This window comes from Myotis daubentonii, chromosome 16, assembly GCF_963259705.1.
Source record: "Myotis daubentonii chromosome 16, mMyoDau2.1, whole genome shotgun sequence".
Classification (NCBI taxonomy): Eukaryota; Metazoa; Chordata; class Mammalia; order Chiroptera; family Vespertilionidae; genus Myotis; species Myotis daubentonii.
In genome coordinates, this window is record NC_081855.1 from 54,837,662 (window position 1) to 54,855,241 (window position 17,580).

Sequence of the window (17,580 nt, forward strand, 5' to 3'; positions counted from 1 at the left end):
GATCCCTTTGGGGGTCAAACGACCCTTTCACAGGGGTCGCCTAAGACCATCGGAAAACACATATATAATTACATACTGTTTTTGTGATTAACCACTATGCTTTAATGATGTTCAATTTGTAACAATGGAATTGGGGGTCACCACAACATGAGGAACTGTGTTAAAGGGTGGCGGCGTTAGGAAGGTTGAGAACCGCTGTAAGGGAAGGCAGGCGCTACACAGGGCGAGACGGGGCAGTAAACGTTTCTATGGGGATAAGCGCGCTGAAGAGGGAAGGAAAGGCAGGAGCGCGAGCTGGCGCTGGGCCAGGGCTGTCGGCGGAGCGGCACTGAGGCCGAGTCTGAACCCCGCGGAGACCTGGCTTCTGGGAGCCGGCCTCACCCTCAGCCAGACGCCTGTGGCCTTGGGACAGCTCAGCTCCTAGTGGCAGCGACCCAGCTCCGCCAGTGGAGGCGCCCTCTGCCTCCTAGGGCCCAGCCTGCCTCCCAGCACCCCGCCTGCCTCCCAGGGCCCCACCTGCCTCCCAGGACACCACCTGCCTCCCAGGGCACCACCTGCCTCCCAGGACACCACCTGCCTCCCAGGGCACCACCTGCCTCCCAGGACACCACCTGCCTCCCAGGACCCCTCACCTGCCTCCCAGGAACTCCCACCTGCCTCCCAGGACCCCACCTGCCTCCCAGGACACCACCTGCCTCCCAGGACCCCTCACCTGCCTCCCAGGAACTCCCACCTGCCTCCCAGGACCCCTTACCTGCCTCCCAGGAACTCCCACCTGCCTCCCGGGACCCCTCACCTGCCTCCCAGGAACTCCCACCTGCCTCCCAGGACCCCTCACCTGCCTCCCAGGAACTCCCACCTGCCTCCCAGCACCCCCACCTGCCTCCCAGGACCCCCCACCTGCCTCCCAGGACCCCCCACCTGCCTCCCGGGACCCTCCACCTGCCTCCCGGGACCCCCATCTGCCTCCCGGGACCCCCTTAACTCAGACCAAGCCACAGACACGGGACGGCCCCGCGGGGAGCGGCCTCACCCCCACGCGCAGCACACGGTGAGCCGTACCGCCACGGGCCTGTTCCCCAGGAAGTTCAGGTCGCTGTTCTCTCCAAACAGGTAGCCTTCGGGGTGGGCTGAGTCGAACTTCTCTCCTCCCATGATGAAGTGGCTGGCAAAGTAGCTTCCTGGAGAGGGAGACACGAGGGCCAATGACACCCGGCCGGCCGGGCCAGGGCCGGCGCCGATTCGGGGAGACGTGGGCCCCCCGCCCATCACCCGAGCCACTGCCACGCCCAGGACAGCGTCCTCCTCTCGACGCGACGCCACGGCACCAAGTAGAGAAGCAACACCGTAGCAGCGAGAAGCCACGCCGCCAAATACAGCACAGATCACCGCTCTCCTTCCGGCATCCTGACCGGATGGTCCGGGACCCGTCTCCACTGCGCTCGGCCCAACACCAGGAGGCCCCGCGACACCCATCAGTGAACACGTATGTGCATCTTGTTCCTGATTTTCCCCCTTAAACTCGAGGTGGTTATTCTCTGTCATCCATGCATTTTGGAATCTTTTTTAAAAAAATATGTTTTTATTGATTTCAGAGAAGAAGGGAGAGGGAGAGAGAGGTAGAAACATCAATGATGAGAGAGAATCATCCACCGGCTGCCTCCTGCACGCCCCCTACTGGGGATCAAGCCAGCAACCCTGGCCTGTGCCCTGACCGGGAATCAAGCAGTGACCTCCTGGTTCGCAGGCTGACGCCCAACCACTGAGCCACACCGGCCAGGCCAGGCGATTCTTTAATTAAACAACAAACAAGGAAAGATTCTTCGAGAGCCATCGCAGCCCGAATCAAAGCAAACGCTACACAGTTCCCCATCCAAACGTAAAGCCACAGAGATCAGCCATCTGCCGGGATGCCACTGGGCAAGCCATCATTTAGGAAAGCTTGATGATCAATTATTGATGGCCAGCACTTACAGGCCCTATTTTCCAAGTGCATAATTTATAGAGAGGGGAGGTGCCTCGAGTAGAAGCAGCCATCTCAAGTCATCAAGCCATTTAAAGCTGACCCTTAGTGAAATATATTTTCTATACATTATGTATTTATGGAGAAATTATACATTTATTATACATGAGGTGAACTTAGAAAAGTGAAGACTTTACGATGATGGGTGGCTTGCCCAAATCATGAATAAGGAATGGTGGGAAGCAGGCCGAGTTCAGCGCGGGACACGCCGCGTCGCCAGCACCTGGGAGCGGTCAGGTGAGGGATGGGGACGGTGACACGCACGGATCATCAGCTTACAGGCTCCTAGCTAGAGAAGAGCACCAATGGCCTGGGTGCGGGGGAAGGGCTTAGAGAAGGTGCCAGGCTTCTACTGGAAATGCCCCCTCTTTGGGGATAATATTAAAAGAAAATAAATGATCAAGAACATAGCGTAGAGCTAACTGTAGTTTTGCTTTGCATCTAAAATCAAGAGCCCAAATAGACAAAGACCACAATGAGGGTCGATAATTCACGGATGAAAAGAGAATTTTTCATTTCAGTAGAAGAGTCCACACCGCGTCCCTTTACAAAGCTGATCTCCCCTGGTATTCAAAGAATACCTCACCAGCCAAAAGGAAAAAAGAAATTCATCAACATTCGGCTTTCTTCTTTCTTGGGAATGGACCACTCTAGAAACTTGCCCCAGTGCCCGGCGGGAGTGCTCAGGTGTTGGGCGTCCTCCTATTCGGTGAAAGGCGGCAGGTTCGATTCCCGGTCCGGGCACATACTCAGGTTAGGGGTGCCATCCCTGGTCGGGCACATTGCGGGAGGCAATGGATCAGTTTCTCCCTCTCTCTCTCTCTCAAAAAACCGATACAAAAATAAAAAGGAAATAAATGTGTTTTTTTTAAAGTATTAAAGCAAAAAAGACATCCAGGTAAAAAGTCAAATTCCTTATCAGGGAAGAAAATGACACCAGTACTTTTCCTCAGACCTGTGCTACCCAATAAAACATAAATGCAAGATACGCATGTGGTTTTAAATGATCTAATCGCCACAATTTTCAAAAGTAAAAATAGCAGAAACCAGTTTATCTCAGTGGATAGAGCGTCGGCCTGCGGACTGAAAGGTCCCAGGTTCGATTCCGGTCACGGGCATGTACCTGGGTTGCGGGCACATCCCCAGTGGGAGATGTGCAGGAGGCAGCTGATCGATGTTTCTCTCTCATCGATGTTTCTAACTATCTCCCTCCCTTCCTCTCTGTAAAAAATCAATAAAATATATTTTTAAAAAAAGTAAAAATAAACAAGCAAAATTAATATGTCTTATTTATCACACTATTTTGGATATCTAATATATCCAAAATGTTGTTGAACATGCAATCAGTATAAAAAATCATTAAGAAGCTATTTACATTCTTAAAAAATTGTTTTGTATGGAGTCTTCAAAATCTGTCGTGAAATGAGCCAGCCAGAGAACGTTAAACATCATATGATCTCACTTGTAGGTGGAATCTAATGAACAAAATATACTAACAGACAAAATGGAAACAGACTCACAGACACAGAGCACAGGCTGACAGCTGTCAGAGGGAGGAGGGTTTGGGGCTGGGTGAAGGGATTAAGCAAAGCCCTCCCCCGCCAAAATCCATACACACAGACAACAGGATGGTGATGACCAGAGGGGAAGGGGTGGAGGGAGGTAGAAGTGGGTAAAGGGGGGATACATGGTGATGGAAGGAGACTTGACTTGGGGTGGTGACCACACAACGCAATATACAGGTGATGTGTTACAGAACTGTACCCCTCAAACCTATGTGATTTTATTAACCAATGAAACCCCAATAAATTCATTTCTTTTAGGTGATAATTCAGCTCCATGAGAGGTAACTCCAAGGCCCACAATCGGTCTGGGCCGCCCGCTGTCCTGGGCTCATAACCCCTGCGCACGGAGCTCTCTGCTCGCCTCTGCTTATGTTCTAACCCAGCTGGGGTGTTGCATACACTGGCCTGCCCGCTGCTCTCCTCCGCCTAATGTCCCCAGGCCCGTTCCCACGCGCGCTCACGGCCTGGCCGCGCTGTTCTGACGGAGCACGTGCCGATACTCGGATTGCGGGTGCACCGGCCGGCACTGAGCGGGCAAGTACCGCACCGTTTGCGCCTCGCAGCAGCCCTCTAAGGCAGGGGTGACCGATGTTTTCATTTTACAGAAAAGGAAACAAATGCACAGAGAGTCTAAGCCATTTGTCCAGGGTCACACAGCCGGTAAGAGGCAGCGGCAGGCCCCGAAGCCAGCGGGTTTTCTTCCAGAGCCTGTGTGTGCTCTGAGCCATCACACTGTATCTCCTCTGAATGACAAAATTAAATATATATATATATATGTATATATACATATACATATATATATATATATGGCTATTTGATTGTTTTTATATGTGGAATATGTCCTTGTGGGATAAGGGTTTAATCTTTTTTTTTCCAGATAGGAAACTTTATTAACACCATTTATTAAATATTATTTGAAATGCCCTTTTTACCATGCAATATATACCTAGATCTAGGCTCTATTCTATTCTGAACCAGTACAATATAATTTAACAACTGCTACCTTAATAGTTTCCAGAGCAAGGCACACATCCGGGGTCCAAATCCTTCCCACAGGCCCACCCCCGACCCTGGTCCCTCTGCCGTCTTCCTCCTCGTGGCGCTCCCTCGGAACCCGCCTCCAGCAGCCCCTCACAAGTACTGTGTTTCCATCCATCCTCTCGGCCTCAAGGTGTCCCTCCCCATCCGAGGTTAACATTCTAACTCCCTGACCTCCTTGAGACCTTAACAACCATCCTCTCTCCACGTTTCCATTCCTCTCGCTCCACTGGCTTTTCATTTGCCTCATTATATAAACACTAGAGGCCCAGTGCACGAATTTGTGCACGGATGGGGCCCCTCTGGGTGGCCTGCAGGGATCGGGCTAAAACCCGCAGTCCTGCACCACCTGCAGCTCCTACCTGCTGCTACCGCTCCCGCTCATCCCAGCCCCACTGCACCACGGGCTCATATCCAATCGGTCCTGATCAGGACAGGCTTGCCAGCCATGAGCCTTGTGTCTGGCACCTCCCAAGGGGAGTGGCCTGCAGGATGAGGCTGAAAATGGCTCTCCAACATCCCCCGAGGGGTCCCGGATTGCGAGAGGGTGCAGGCCAGGCCGAGGGACCCCACCCGTGCACCGCGGGAGGGCTCCAGGGCATGTCGGGCCCATCTTGCTCAGTCCCCGATCAGCCGGACCCCAGCAGCAAGCTAACCTACTGGTTGGAGCATTTGCCCCCTGGTGGTCAGTGCACATCATAGCGACTGGTCGACCAGTTGACTGTTTGCCCCCTGGTGGCCAGTGCACGTCATAGCAAGCGGCTGAGTGGCCTTAGCATATCATTAGCATATTACACCTTGATTGGTTGAACAGTCGACCAATGTCACCTGACGACCGGACACTTAGCATATTGGGCTTTTATTATATAGGATGCTCTCTCCCCAACTTAAAAATAAATACAAAAAACAATTCCAACCCAGCTGGCGTGGCTCAGTGGTTGAACATCGACCTATGAACCAGGAGGTCACAGCTTGATTCCTGGTCAAAGGCACATGCCGGGTTGTGAGCTCGATCCCTAGTGTGGGGCATTCAGGAGGCAGCCGATCACGGATGTTTCTGTCTCTCTCTCTCTCTCCCTTCCTCTCTGAAATCAATAAAAATATATTTTTAAAAAAATTCCAGGGAACATTTGAGATCCTGCTCCCTGGCATATTTTGTTCGTTTGGCTTGAATAAACTCATAAAAATTCTCAAAAATAAAAACTCCATCTCCCATGCCTTAATGTCCACCCTCTTGCCCATCCATCCATCCGTTCGTCTGTCCGCCCATCCATCCGTCCATCCTCCTCTGTCTGCTTCCATCCCACGTCCTGTAACTCCTCAAATCTTTACAATGGTCCCCACTACTCCACCGAAACTGTTCCCGGGACTGACAGCCTTTCCCCACACCTCACGCACCTCAGGAGCTCTCGGAAGACGTCCACTCCGTTCCCGAGGCTCCCTGTTCCTCGCTTCTGAAACCCCGTTCAGTTCTGCCTCTTCCTGCCTCTCCCTGGCTCCACTTCTTGCCCAGGCCACAAACAGGGTCACGGCTCTAAGAGCTCAATCCTCCCTCCACCCTTCCATTCTCCCTCCTCCTGTCCCTCCCTCTCCCTCTCGGTCCTTCCCTCACAGAATCGCAGCAAAGGCCTTGACTTGGGCCGGGGCCGGGTCCGATGCTGGTATTTCGGTCTTCCGGCTGCGTGACCTAGAACCAAGTATTTAACACTGCTGAGCTTCGGTGTCCTTATTGGGGAAACAGAGATAATAAACCTCTTTCAAAAAAGCATTATTGTCGGGACGGACGCCTACGCAGCTGGCCAGAGCCTGTGGGCCGTTCGTACCTGTTGCCTTCTCCTTCCTTACACGCGACTCCCAAACCGTTGTCTCTCATCTTTAGCGTTTCAGGCCGGATCTTTAACCACCTGCCCTACCTTTCCATCTGGCCATCCCGTCTTCGCCTGAAACTCAATGAATACCCTTTTCTTCCGGAAGGAGATGGAATTAAAGAGCATTTTATCTTAAGAGCAGGCACCAGAACTCCTCTTAGAAGGCAGGATCTGTTTTTGGAGTTTACCTTATTAAGCTATTACAGAAGGAGAGAGAGGGGGAGAGAGAGAGACATCGAGGTGAGTGCAACCTTGTGGTGCATGGGATGACGCCAACCAACAGAGCCACCCCGGCCAGCGCCCTCTGTACGGTGTCTTTAATCAGCTTTACTGAGGAATAACACACACAGCACAAAATCGATCTATTGTACAATTCAGTGACACTGGGCACTCTCACCGCGACCCAGTTGCAAACATTTCGCATCACTACCGAGACGTTCCCTCATCGCAGCCAACTCCCGCTGCCATCCGGCCTCAGGCCGATGCTCTCTCTCTGCAAACTTGCCTTTGCCAGGCATTCGCTGTGATGGCCTCACACCGCCCACAGGCCTGCACGTGGCTTCTGTCACGTCGCTGCTGGTCTTGAGGTGACTCCATGTTGCGCAGCAGGCGTGGTCCATCCTTCTAAAGTGCTCACTGGTATTCGCTGTACAAACGCACCTGGTTTTGTTAACGCCTTCACAGCCCGCGCGCACCTGGTGGTTTCCAGTTTTCTGACCGGCAGGAGCAATGCTGCTGTGAACATCTATCTGCACACGTGTCTTTGCATGAATGTGCGTCTGCATTTCTTTTGATGGGTTCATAGGAGTGGAATTGCTGGACCATAAGATACACTGATGTTTAGCTTCTTAAGAAACTGCCAGACTCTTTTTCCGAAGTGGCTGTACCATTTCACATTCCCATCGGCAATATGCCAGAGTCACAATTTCTCTGCATTCTCACCAACACTTGATCTTGCCTTTTTTATTTTAGTGGTTGTGGCTTTAACTGTACCCCTCTAGTAACTACTGATGTGCGCATCTTTCCAGGTGTTTATTAGCCATTCTTATATCTTCTTTGATGATAGGTCTATTCAACTCATTTGTCCATTTTTAAACTGCGGTGTCTTCTTAATATTGAGTTGCAAAAGTTCTTGATATTCTGGATACAAAATTCTTTTTTTAAAAAAAATATATTTTATTGATTTTTCACAGAGAGGAAGGGAGAGAGATAGAGAGTTAGAAACATCAATGAGAGAGAAACATCGATCAGCTGCCTCCTGCACATCTCCCACTGGGGATGTACCCACAACCCAGGTACATGCCCTTGACCGGAATCGAACCTGGGACCCCCAGGTCCGCAGGCCGACGCTCTATCCACTGAGCCAAACCGGCTTTGGCTGGATACAAAATTCTTTATGTGATTTGTAAATATTTTCTTTCAGAGGATGGCTTATCTTTTCATCTTCTTAACATCTCTCAAAGCAGAAACGTTTTCAATTTTGAAGAAATCCAATTTATCAGTTTTTTTCTTTTATGGATTACACTTTTTATCTCTCACATCCATATTTCTATCTTTCCCTCTCTCTTCCATTCTCTGTAAAAATCAATGGAGCCCAGCCAGCATGGCTCAGTAGTTGAGCATCGACCTGTGAACCAGGAGGTCACAGTTCGATTCCCACTCAGGGCATATGCCCGAGCTGTGGGCTCGATCCCCAGTGGGCGGCGTGCAGGAGGCAGCCAATCAATGATTCTCTCTCATCATTGGTGTCTCCATCGCTTTCTCCCTCTCCCTTCCTCTCTGAAATCAGTAAAAAAATATTTTTTAAAAAATCAACGGAAAATATCCTCGGGTGAGGATTAAAATAATAATAATAATAAATATTTTCTCTCATATCTTCTTGTAGGGTTTTATAGTTTTTAGCTCTTGTATTTAGGCATATCGTCCATTTAAAAAAATTTTATTGTGATATAATTCACATACTATACAAGCAGCTACTTAAAGGGAACAATCCCGTGGTTTTTTAGAATGTTCACAGAGTTATGTAACCATTCACCACTATCTAATTTGGGGACATTTTCATTACCCTAAAAAGATCCCATTAGCAGTCACTCCTCATTTCCCCCTCCCCCAGCCACTGGCAGTCAGTAATCTACTTTCTGTTTCTCTGGGTTTGCCTCTTCTGGACATTTCATATAAAGGGGATTACACAATAATACGCATCTGGAGTCTTTGACTTAGCATCAGTGTTTTCAAGGTTCACCCATGTTGTAGCAAGTATCAGCAGCTCATTCCTTTTTATTACCAAATACTCCTCATTGTGTGGGTTTACTACATTTTATTTCTCAGTCGTTTCATTCATCAGTTGACGGGCTTTTGGGTTATTTCCACCTTTTAGCCACCCTGGCTAGGCTATGGTGCTAGCCTCGGGTACACACTAGTCTAGATATTGCTGTGAGGGTAATTGCAGATGTGACCGGAATCTAGAGTCAACTGGTTTTATTTTCTTTAAATATGTTTTTTTAAATATTTTCTTTTTTTAAAAATATATATTTTATTGATTTTTTACAGAGAGGAGGGGAGAGGGACAAAGAGCCAGAAACATCTATGAGAGAGAAACATCGCCGAAACCGGTTTGGCTCAGTGGATAGAGCGTCGGCCTGCGGACTTAAAGGTCCCAGGTTCGATTCCGGTCAAGGGCATGTACCTTGGTTGTGGGCATATCCCCAGTAGGAGATGTGCAGGAGGCAGCTGATCGATGTTTCTCTCTCATCGATGTTTCTAACTCTCTATCTCTCTCCCTTCCTCTCTGTAAAAAATCAATAAAATATATTAAAAAAAAAAAAAGAGAGAGAGAGAGAGAGAGAAACATCGATCAGCTGCCTCCTGCACACCCCCCTCTGGGGATGTGCCCGAAACCAAAGTACATGCCCCTGACCAGAATCAAACCTGGGACCCTACAGTCCGCAGGCTGATGCTCTATCCACTGAACCAAACCGGTTAGGGCTTTAAATATGTTTTTATTGATTTGAGAGAGAGAGAGGGAGGGAGAGGGAGAGAGAGAGAAACATCGATGTGGAGAGCAACATCGATCGGTTGACTCCCATACACACTCCAACCTGCAGCCTGGGCATGTGCCCTGACTGGGAATCGAACTGGCAACCTTTTGGTGCCTGAGACAACACTCAACTGAGTCACACTGGCCAGGGCTCTATAATCAACCAACTTTAAGAAAAAGAGATAAACCCTTGATCATGTGGGGGGCTTCATCCAACCAGCTGAAGACCTTAAGAGCAACAACCGAGGCGGCCTGCAGAAGGATTCTGCTTCAGACTGCAACCCAGACATGCCGCCGGCCGCCAGCCTGCCCTACGGAGTGTGGACTTGCCCGCCCACACGGCCCCATGAGCCACTACAGGACATATATTCTGTTTCTCTGGAGAACCCTGACTCACAGCCACCAAAAAGCGTGTGCTGTCCACGCTCCCTCGGTGCCGCGCCCCGCAGCGTGAGTGACAAGCTGCTTTTAGGGCGTCTGTCCTGCCGCTTGCCGGAGGCACCACAGTCCCTGGGCACAGGGCCGGAATCCACACCCTGGCACAGAGCGCCCTGCACGGCATACAGCAGGTGCTCGGTAATGTCACGACGGTAAGAGAGAAAAGAGATGCTATGGGACAAAGAACACAGCCGCCCTCACACAGGGAAATCAGAGGGCCTACATCTTAAGACAAAATCAAGAAGTGAAAGCAGCCGAAGCCGGTTTGGCTCAGTGGATGGAGCGTCAGCCTGCGGACTGAAAGGTCCGATTCCGGTCAAGGGCATGTACCTGGGTTGCGGGCACATCCCCACTGGGAGATGTGCAGGAGGCGGCTGATTGGTGTTTCTCTCTCATCGATGTTTCTGACTCTCTATCTCTCTCCCTTCCTCTCTGTGAAAAACCAATAAAATATATTTTAAAAAAAAAGAAGAAGAAGTGAAAGCAATCCGTCTGCTCTCAATGAAGTAGAAAAAAAGAAAGAAAAAAAAAACCCACTGGAATTTTCCCAAGTAACAGCTTCCCGCCTTTAAGGGTTTAGAAAAGTACTGGTAGCATTTGGCTTCTCGGTCTGATGGCGTCACCATTGAACAGAGCAACTTTGTGGGGGGCTTTTTTTCTTGGTACTAAACGTATTTACTACAAATTTCAGGAACCTACTTATTTTTAGCTAAAGGATCAAACTGTGGCAGAACCAAATTCTTTTTTTTTTTTAATATGTTTTTATTGATCTTTATAGAGAGAGGAAGGGAGAGGGATAGAGAGACATAAGCATCGATGAGAGAGGAACATCACTGGTCGGCTGCCTCCTGCACGCCCCCCTGGGGACCGAGCCCATAACCTGGGCAGGTGCTCCGACCAGGAATGGAACCAGGGACTTCTTGGTTCCTGGGTCGATGCTCAACCACTGAGCCACACCGGCCGGGCCAAATAATTCTTTAATAGGCAGTAAGTTCCATATTCTTAAGTCCCAACTGATGCGCCTAAATGCTAAGGGAAACTTTTATAACTACGTGACAGGCAAGGGCTCATTGCCCGTGTTTTAAAAACCGCTCTTGCCACCAGACCAACCCATGTGACGAGCAAATGTACGCTTAATATAACAAAAATTTGGAGAAAGATGATGTTAGCTGCTCAGGACTCTGATGACCATTCTGAATTTTTATTTATTTTTAAAATGTTTTTATTGATGTCAGAAAGGAAGGGAGAGGGAGAGAGAGATGGAAACATCAATGGTGAGAGAGAATCACTGATTGGCTGCCTCCTGCACGGCCCCACACTGGGGATCGAGCCCACAACCCAGGCATGTGCCCTGACTGGGAATCGAACTGTGACCTCCTTGTTCATAGGTCGACGCTCAACCACCGAGCCACGCCAGCCGGGCCATTCGGAATTTTTATGTGTTTACGTCTTAACATCTGAGCAAAATGAATTACTCCTATTTTTCAATTTGCTCAAATACGTAGCAGGAAATGAACTAGATGCGCCAGGTGCTAAGCTGAAGTGAATTAGACGGTCTTTATAGCATGTCCGTTTCTTCCTGGAGAGAGGAAACAGGCCTAACGACTCGTATCAATATGACTGTCCCTTTCGAAAGATGGGCACGCGTGTGCTAAAAACCACCACCTCAGCTCGGTCACACCTTTGCTGAACAAACGACTGTGGGCTTTTAAAGAAGCAAAGATCTGAGAGAAGGATTCAGTCGCATGTTGAGCTTCTAACTAAAAAATGACAAAGACCTACCCTGGCCGGAGTGACTCAGTTGGAGCATCATCCTGGACACTGAGAGGTTACGGGTTCAATTCCCGGTCAGGGCACATGCCCAGCTTGCAGGTTCGATCCCTGCCTGGGGTGTATAGAGGAGGCAACCGATTCACATCCATGTTTCTTTCTCTCTGCCTCTCCCTTCTCACTCCAATAAAACATATCCTAGAGTAGGGATTAAAAACAAAAAGACAAAGGCCTGGCCCTGGCCCTGGCCCTGGCCCTGACTAGGTAGCTCAGTGGGTGAGGGTCCTGATGCACCAAGGTTATAGGTTCAATCCCTCCCTGCTCAGGCAGGGCGCACACAAGACTCAGCCAACGAACGCACAAGTAAGCGGAACAACAAATCAATGTTTCTCTCTCACTAAAATCAATAAAAATTAAAAAGAAAATACGACAAAGACCTAACCAGATGCAGAATAGTGCTATTTAAACAGCTTCCTATGCGAATGCAGACTTGCTACAGAGGAACGAACTCCCACCACACCTTCTGTTACGTAAATGACTAGTATTCATAGCTTACAAACCCATCACCTAAGGACAATGCGTATATTAATCATTGCTGCATTGTTTGCTATAGTAAAAGACTGACAATCTCCCAAATATTCATCAATAGGAGATTATGTAAAAAAAAAAAGAGGGGGGTAGGGAGGAGCCCTAACGGGTTTGGCTCAGTGGATAGAGCATCGGCCTGCGGACTGAAGGGTCCCAATGTTTCCCGCTCATGCACATACAAAGCTAAAGGTTTCCTTATTTATTTATTTACTAGGGGCCCGGTGCACGAAATTCGTGCACTGGGGGGGGGGGCAGGGGGGAGTGTCCCTCAGCCCAGTCTGCCCCCTCTCACATACTGGGAAGCCCTCAGGCGTTGACCCCCATCACCCTCCAATCGCAGGATCGGCCCCTTGCCCAGGCCTGACGCCTCTGGCCTAGGCATCCGGCCCGGGCAGCGGGGACCTGCAATGGCAGCAGGGGGTGCCGCGATCACGCGGGCTCCGCCCCTGCCCCTGCAGGATGCCTCTGGCTGAGGTGTCCGGCCCGGACAGCGGGGACCCACAGCTTCAGCGGCCCCGCGATCGTGGGCTTCGCTTTAGGCCCAGGCAAGGGACCCCTAGCTCCTGGGACTGCCAGCTTCGACCGTGCCCAGCTCCCATCGCTGGCTCCACCCCTACTTCCTGCTATCACTGGCCAGGGCGGAAAAGGCGCCTGATTCTCCGATCATGGCTGGGGGGCAGGGCAAAGGCGGCCCCAGGGCCGCCTTTGCCCTGCCCCCCAGCTCTTAGCTCCCCCCTGGGTTTCCGATCACTGTCAGTGGCAGGGGGCTTCTTCCTGCTTTCCTTTTCGCCTCCCTGCATTGTGCCTACATATGCAAATTAACCGCCATCTTGTTGGCAGTTAACTGCCAATCTTAGTTGGCAGTTAACTGCCAATCTTAGTTGGCAGTTAATTTGCATATAGCCCTGATTAGCCAATGAAAAGGGTATCGTCGTACGCCAATTACCATTTTTCTCTTTTATTAGTATAGATACTGTGAATCCTCACCAGAAGATATTTTTCCATTGATTTTTAGAGAGAGTGGAAGGGAGGGGGAGAGACAGAGAGAAACATCGATGTGAGAGAGACACATTGACTGGTTGCTTCTCGTACACACCCCGACCGGGGCCAGGGATTGAGCCTGCAACCCACGTACGTGCCCTTGACTGGAATCGAACCCGAGACACTTCTGTCCGAGGGCTGGTGCTCTAACCACTGAGCAAAGAGGCCGGGCGGGTTTCCTTAAAAAAATACAAAAACCAAAAAGCAACTTGCGCTGGGCGCTGAGCCCATTACCCTGGGACAGAGGACGGTGCTGTGTCCTGGGACAGCTGCTCCACAGGCAGGGGAGTCTCAGGCCTCCCACTGCGCCCCTGGGGGAGCCAGCTCTGTGCTGCTCTGTCGGAACCAGAACTCAGGATAAGACTCGACACCAACCCAGTCGGGCTCCTCAGCAGGGACAGGACTCCGAGTTCTGTTCCAGTTTTGATGCAGAGCAGCCTCCATTCCACAAGTCATCAAGGACAAGTTCAAAATCGAATTCCTTGTGAAAGGCAGAGGCTGATGGGTTATAAGAGCACCGCCCTGGCCGGGTGGCTCAGTTGGTTAGAGCGCGTCCCCATGCGCCAAGGTTGAGGGTTTGGTCCTCGGTCAGGCAGGGCACAGACAAGAAGCAACCAATGGCCCTGACCCGTTTGGCTCAGTGGACAGAGCGTCGGCCTGCGAACTCAAGGGTCCCAGGTTCGGTTCCGGTCGGGGGCATGTACCTTGGTTGCGGGCACATACCCAGTGGGGAGTGTGCAGGAGGCAGCTGATCGATGTTTCTCTCTCATCGATGTTTCTAACTCTCTGTCCCTCTCCCTTCCTCTCTGTAAAGAATCAATAAAATATATTTAAAAAAATGGGCAAGTACTGTGATGGCAAGGCCAAAGAAACACAAATGTCAAGCAATTAAAAACAATTATCATTAAAAAAAAAAAAAAAAGAAGCAACCAATGAATGCATAAATGGAACAAACCGATGTTTCTCTCTCAAATCAATCAATTAAAAAAACCTTTTTTTTAAAAAGAGCCCTAGCCCGTCCGACATGGCTCATTGGTTGAGCATTGACCTATGAACCAGAGGTCACGGTTCAATTCCCCATCAGGGCACATGCCCAGGTTGCAGGTTCGATCCCCAGTGGGAGGCGTGCAGGAGGCAGCTAATGGATGATTCTCTCTCATCATTGATGTTTCTCTCTCTCTCTCTCTCTCTCTCTCCCCTCCTCTCTGAAATCAATAAAAATATATTTAAAAAATAAAAAAGCCCTACCTCTAGGGTCATCCTGGCCAAACCAATTCATTTCTCTGGGCCTCCGTTTTCCTGCTGGTGAAAGGAGTGGGTCTTGGCCACCTTCTCTCAAAGGTCCCTTTCAGCTCTAAACCCTGTAATCCCAGGAAGAGCCAGGTCAATGTGAAGATCAGATGAAGCGTGGGAGATGCCACTAGATGGGGGCACACGTGCAAGTTCACTCAGATTTCCAAGTACACAAAGGTTCTGGTTCCTGTTTTCTGTGTTTCGCCTTCAACATAAATAATTTGGTCCACTTGATGCAAAGATTTCTCGCATACAATATTTCCGACTAAAAATGAGTAACAATTAGGTAAAACTTTAAAAAATTGGTAGCGTGGAGAGGATTGTTTAAGACTACAGATACTGAGTGTGTTGGCTAAGAAAACTTTTTGGTGCTGCTTTTTAAATATACTTTTATTCATTTCAGAGAGGAAGGGGGGGAGAGAGAGAGAGAGAGAGAGAGAAACATCAATGATCAGAGAGAATCATGGATCAGCTGCCTCCTGCACGCCCCCTACTGGGGATTGAGCCCGCAACCCCGGGCATGTGCCCTGACCGGAACTGAACCGTGACCTCATGGTCCATAGGTCAACGCAGACTGGGCAGAAAAGTTTTAGTTTGGTCCATTACCCTTTCATTACCATCACCCAAGATCCATACTTCTATCAGTATCCTTCCGGGAGCAGCGTTCCAGTGAACTGCCCACCTAATTCCCATAGGTGAAGGAGGCGGCAGCCAACCACCGAAAACTCCGCACTCAGCAAAGCACGCTCCATTTCCTGATCGATAAAAGCTAAGTGATTTCAGAAGAAAAAAAAATTTCACAAGTACGTACTTGTGCTTATTTTCATCTATTAACAAGCAAAACGCGTGCTTCCTTTAGCACTGGTTTCACAGTCATGATTAGCTAGAAGCAGTGGTTCTCAACCTTCCCAATTTCATTGTTACAAATTGAACATAATTAAAGCATAGTGATGAATCACAAAAACAGTATGTAATTTTATATGTGTTTTCTGATGGTCTTAGGCGACCCCTGTGAAAGGGTCCTTCAACCCCCCAAAGGGGTCGCGACCCACAGGTTGAGAACCGCTGACTAGAGCGTGATTAAATCTGGAATGAGCCACAGCTTCAACCCAGCCGGTGCCCGAACAGCTCCAAGCACAGGCATGACCGCAGGGCTCATGCTCTGGCACAGAGGCAGCGAGGAGCGCGGCTCCGGCAGACGCTCTGCGCCCCGCAGGTTCGCTGTCTGGTCCCAGCTTTCACCTGGCACGACCAGGGCGGACGCACTGCGGGAACCGGCGCCTCTCATTAGCAAGCCTTTATCCGACTGCCCAACCCTGACACCTCGCCAAAGTCGCCGCCGGCCTCATCAGGGCCTGAGCCACGGAGAAGGGGGCGGCCAGGGGTCCCCTAAAGTCCTGGAGGAAGCAAGGAACGGAGCAGTTGGACGGGCACCAGCAGCTCAGGACTGGCGGGCGCTCCGGCTACTGGCGAGTCTCTCTCCTCTGCTGTCAAAATCCCCTGCAACTCGGATGCCTCGGCCACATTGGTGTTTGAGTCCATGGCTCCTGACAGCAAGCTGGTACTTCTGTCCGTCCTCAACATCTGCGCCCGCCCCAGAGGCGCCCCCCTCCCAACCCGGGCTCCTGCCGGCTCGGGCAAAGGGGCCGTCCAGCGGGGTGACTGTGACCCTTCCCATCCCAACCCTTCCTGCTGAACACTCCGCCCCCCCCCCCCCCCCCCCCCCGCCTCCAGCCTCTGGAAACGCAGCAGCACCGCACGCGCATTGTCGGCCTCAGCAGCCCCAGCAGCCATGAGAAACCCAACGCAAACCCGCGCCTGTCCCCCTCGGGCCTGGCTTCGGCCAGGGCCAGCACCCAGCACAGGTGCCTGTCTCCCATGCCAGGCGCGCCTCCCCAGCCTGCAGCTCCCCAGGGAAAAGGGGGTCCGGGCAGGGAAGGAAGGGAACCCGCCCGCGCCCTGGGCACCCCGCCCCTCGGGAGCCGCAGGCCCCGGGCACGCGTCGCTGTCACAGCACAACGTGAGCGCAGGCCGCCCACCGCCGCGACCCCCCAGCCCCTCCACACCCCTGCGCGCCCGCAGCGACCGGCCGCTCCAGGGTCGCTCTGCAGCGACGGGGGCCGCTCGGTCCCCAGGGCGCCCAGGGCCCCCGCCCCGCAGCGCCGCGACCCCCTCCCCAGCCCGGGGGCCCCGCCGCCCTCACCGGACTTGGGCGGGTAGCGGTACACGGAGTTGGCCGGGATGTCCACCTCCTCCACGCCCGCGTGCTGTCGGCTGGTCAGGGCGCCCATGGCCGCGGCGCCCGCGCCGCCCGAGGCGTCTCAGCGCGGCCGCTCGCCCCGCGCCCGGAGCGGGGGTCGCCTGCCCGGGGCGGCCGGCTCGGCCTCGGCCTCGGCGCTGCGGCGCTGGCGGCGGGGAGCCCGGGGCGCGCCGCGCACCATCCTCCGCCCCGCACGCCGGGCGCCGCTGCGAGGGGGGCTGCGGGGGGCCGGGGGCGCCGCCGCCTCGGGACGCGTGATGTCAGCGGCGGCTCCGCGCCGGGACCGCGGCGGCCACGGCCAATGGCGCGGCGGGGCGGGAGCGGCCGCGCGGCGCCAGCCAATGGGCGGCGGGATGCGGCGGAGCGGCCGCCGGGCCGGGGCGGGGCGGGGCGGGGGGCGCGGGGTCGGACGGAGACTGCTCGCCGGCTCAGGTTACCGGGGGCGCGAGGCCGGCCCAGCTCGCCCCGCATTGTCCCCCAAACGCGAGGCAGCCCAGCGCAGCATCTGCAGAGCCGGCGGTGATGGTCAGGACCCCGCAGAGGGGCGCTCGCAGAGGGGTATCGGGGACCGTCTCACCCCCCAGTAGGCGCCTCAACCCCAAAGTGCTCCGCCGACCCCATCACCCAGGGGTGACCAGTGCTGGTGACCCGCGGGGACC

The 17,580-nt window shown here is 52.3% G+C and overlaps 1 protein-coding gene across 1 annotated transcript in view; it reads right to left on the bottom strand.

The window, feature by feature from the left end:
• RNF157 (ring finger protein 157) overlaps positions 1 to 17,212 on the bottom strand; it is a 62,883-nt gene extending 45,671 nt beyond the window's left edge. Inside the window, exons 1-2 of the mRNA XM_059671329.1 lie at positions 16,865 to 17,212; positions 1,063 to 1,181 (exon numbers count right to left, since the gene is read on the bottom strand). Of these exons, the coding sequence (XP_059527312.1) occupies positions 1,063 to 1,181; positions 16,865 to 16,952 (207 nt within the window). The 5' untranslated portion in view covers positions 16,953 to 17,212. The remainder of the gene's footprint in view (positions 1 to 1,062; positions 1,182 to 16,864) is intronic.
• Between the last annotated feature and the right edge of the window lie 368 nt (positions 17,213 to 17,580).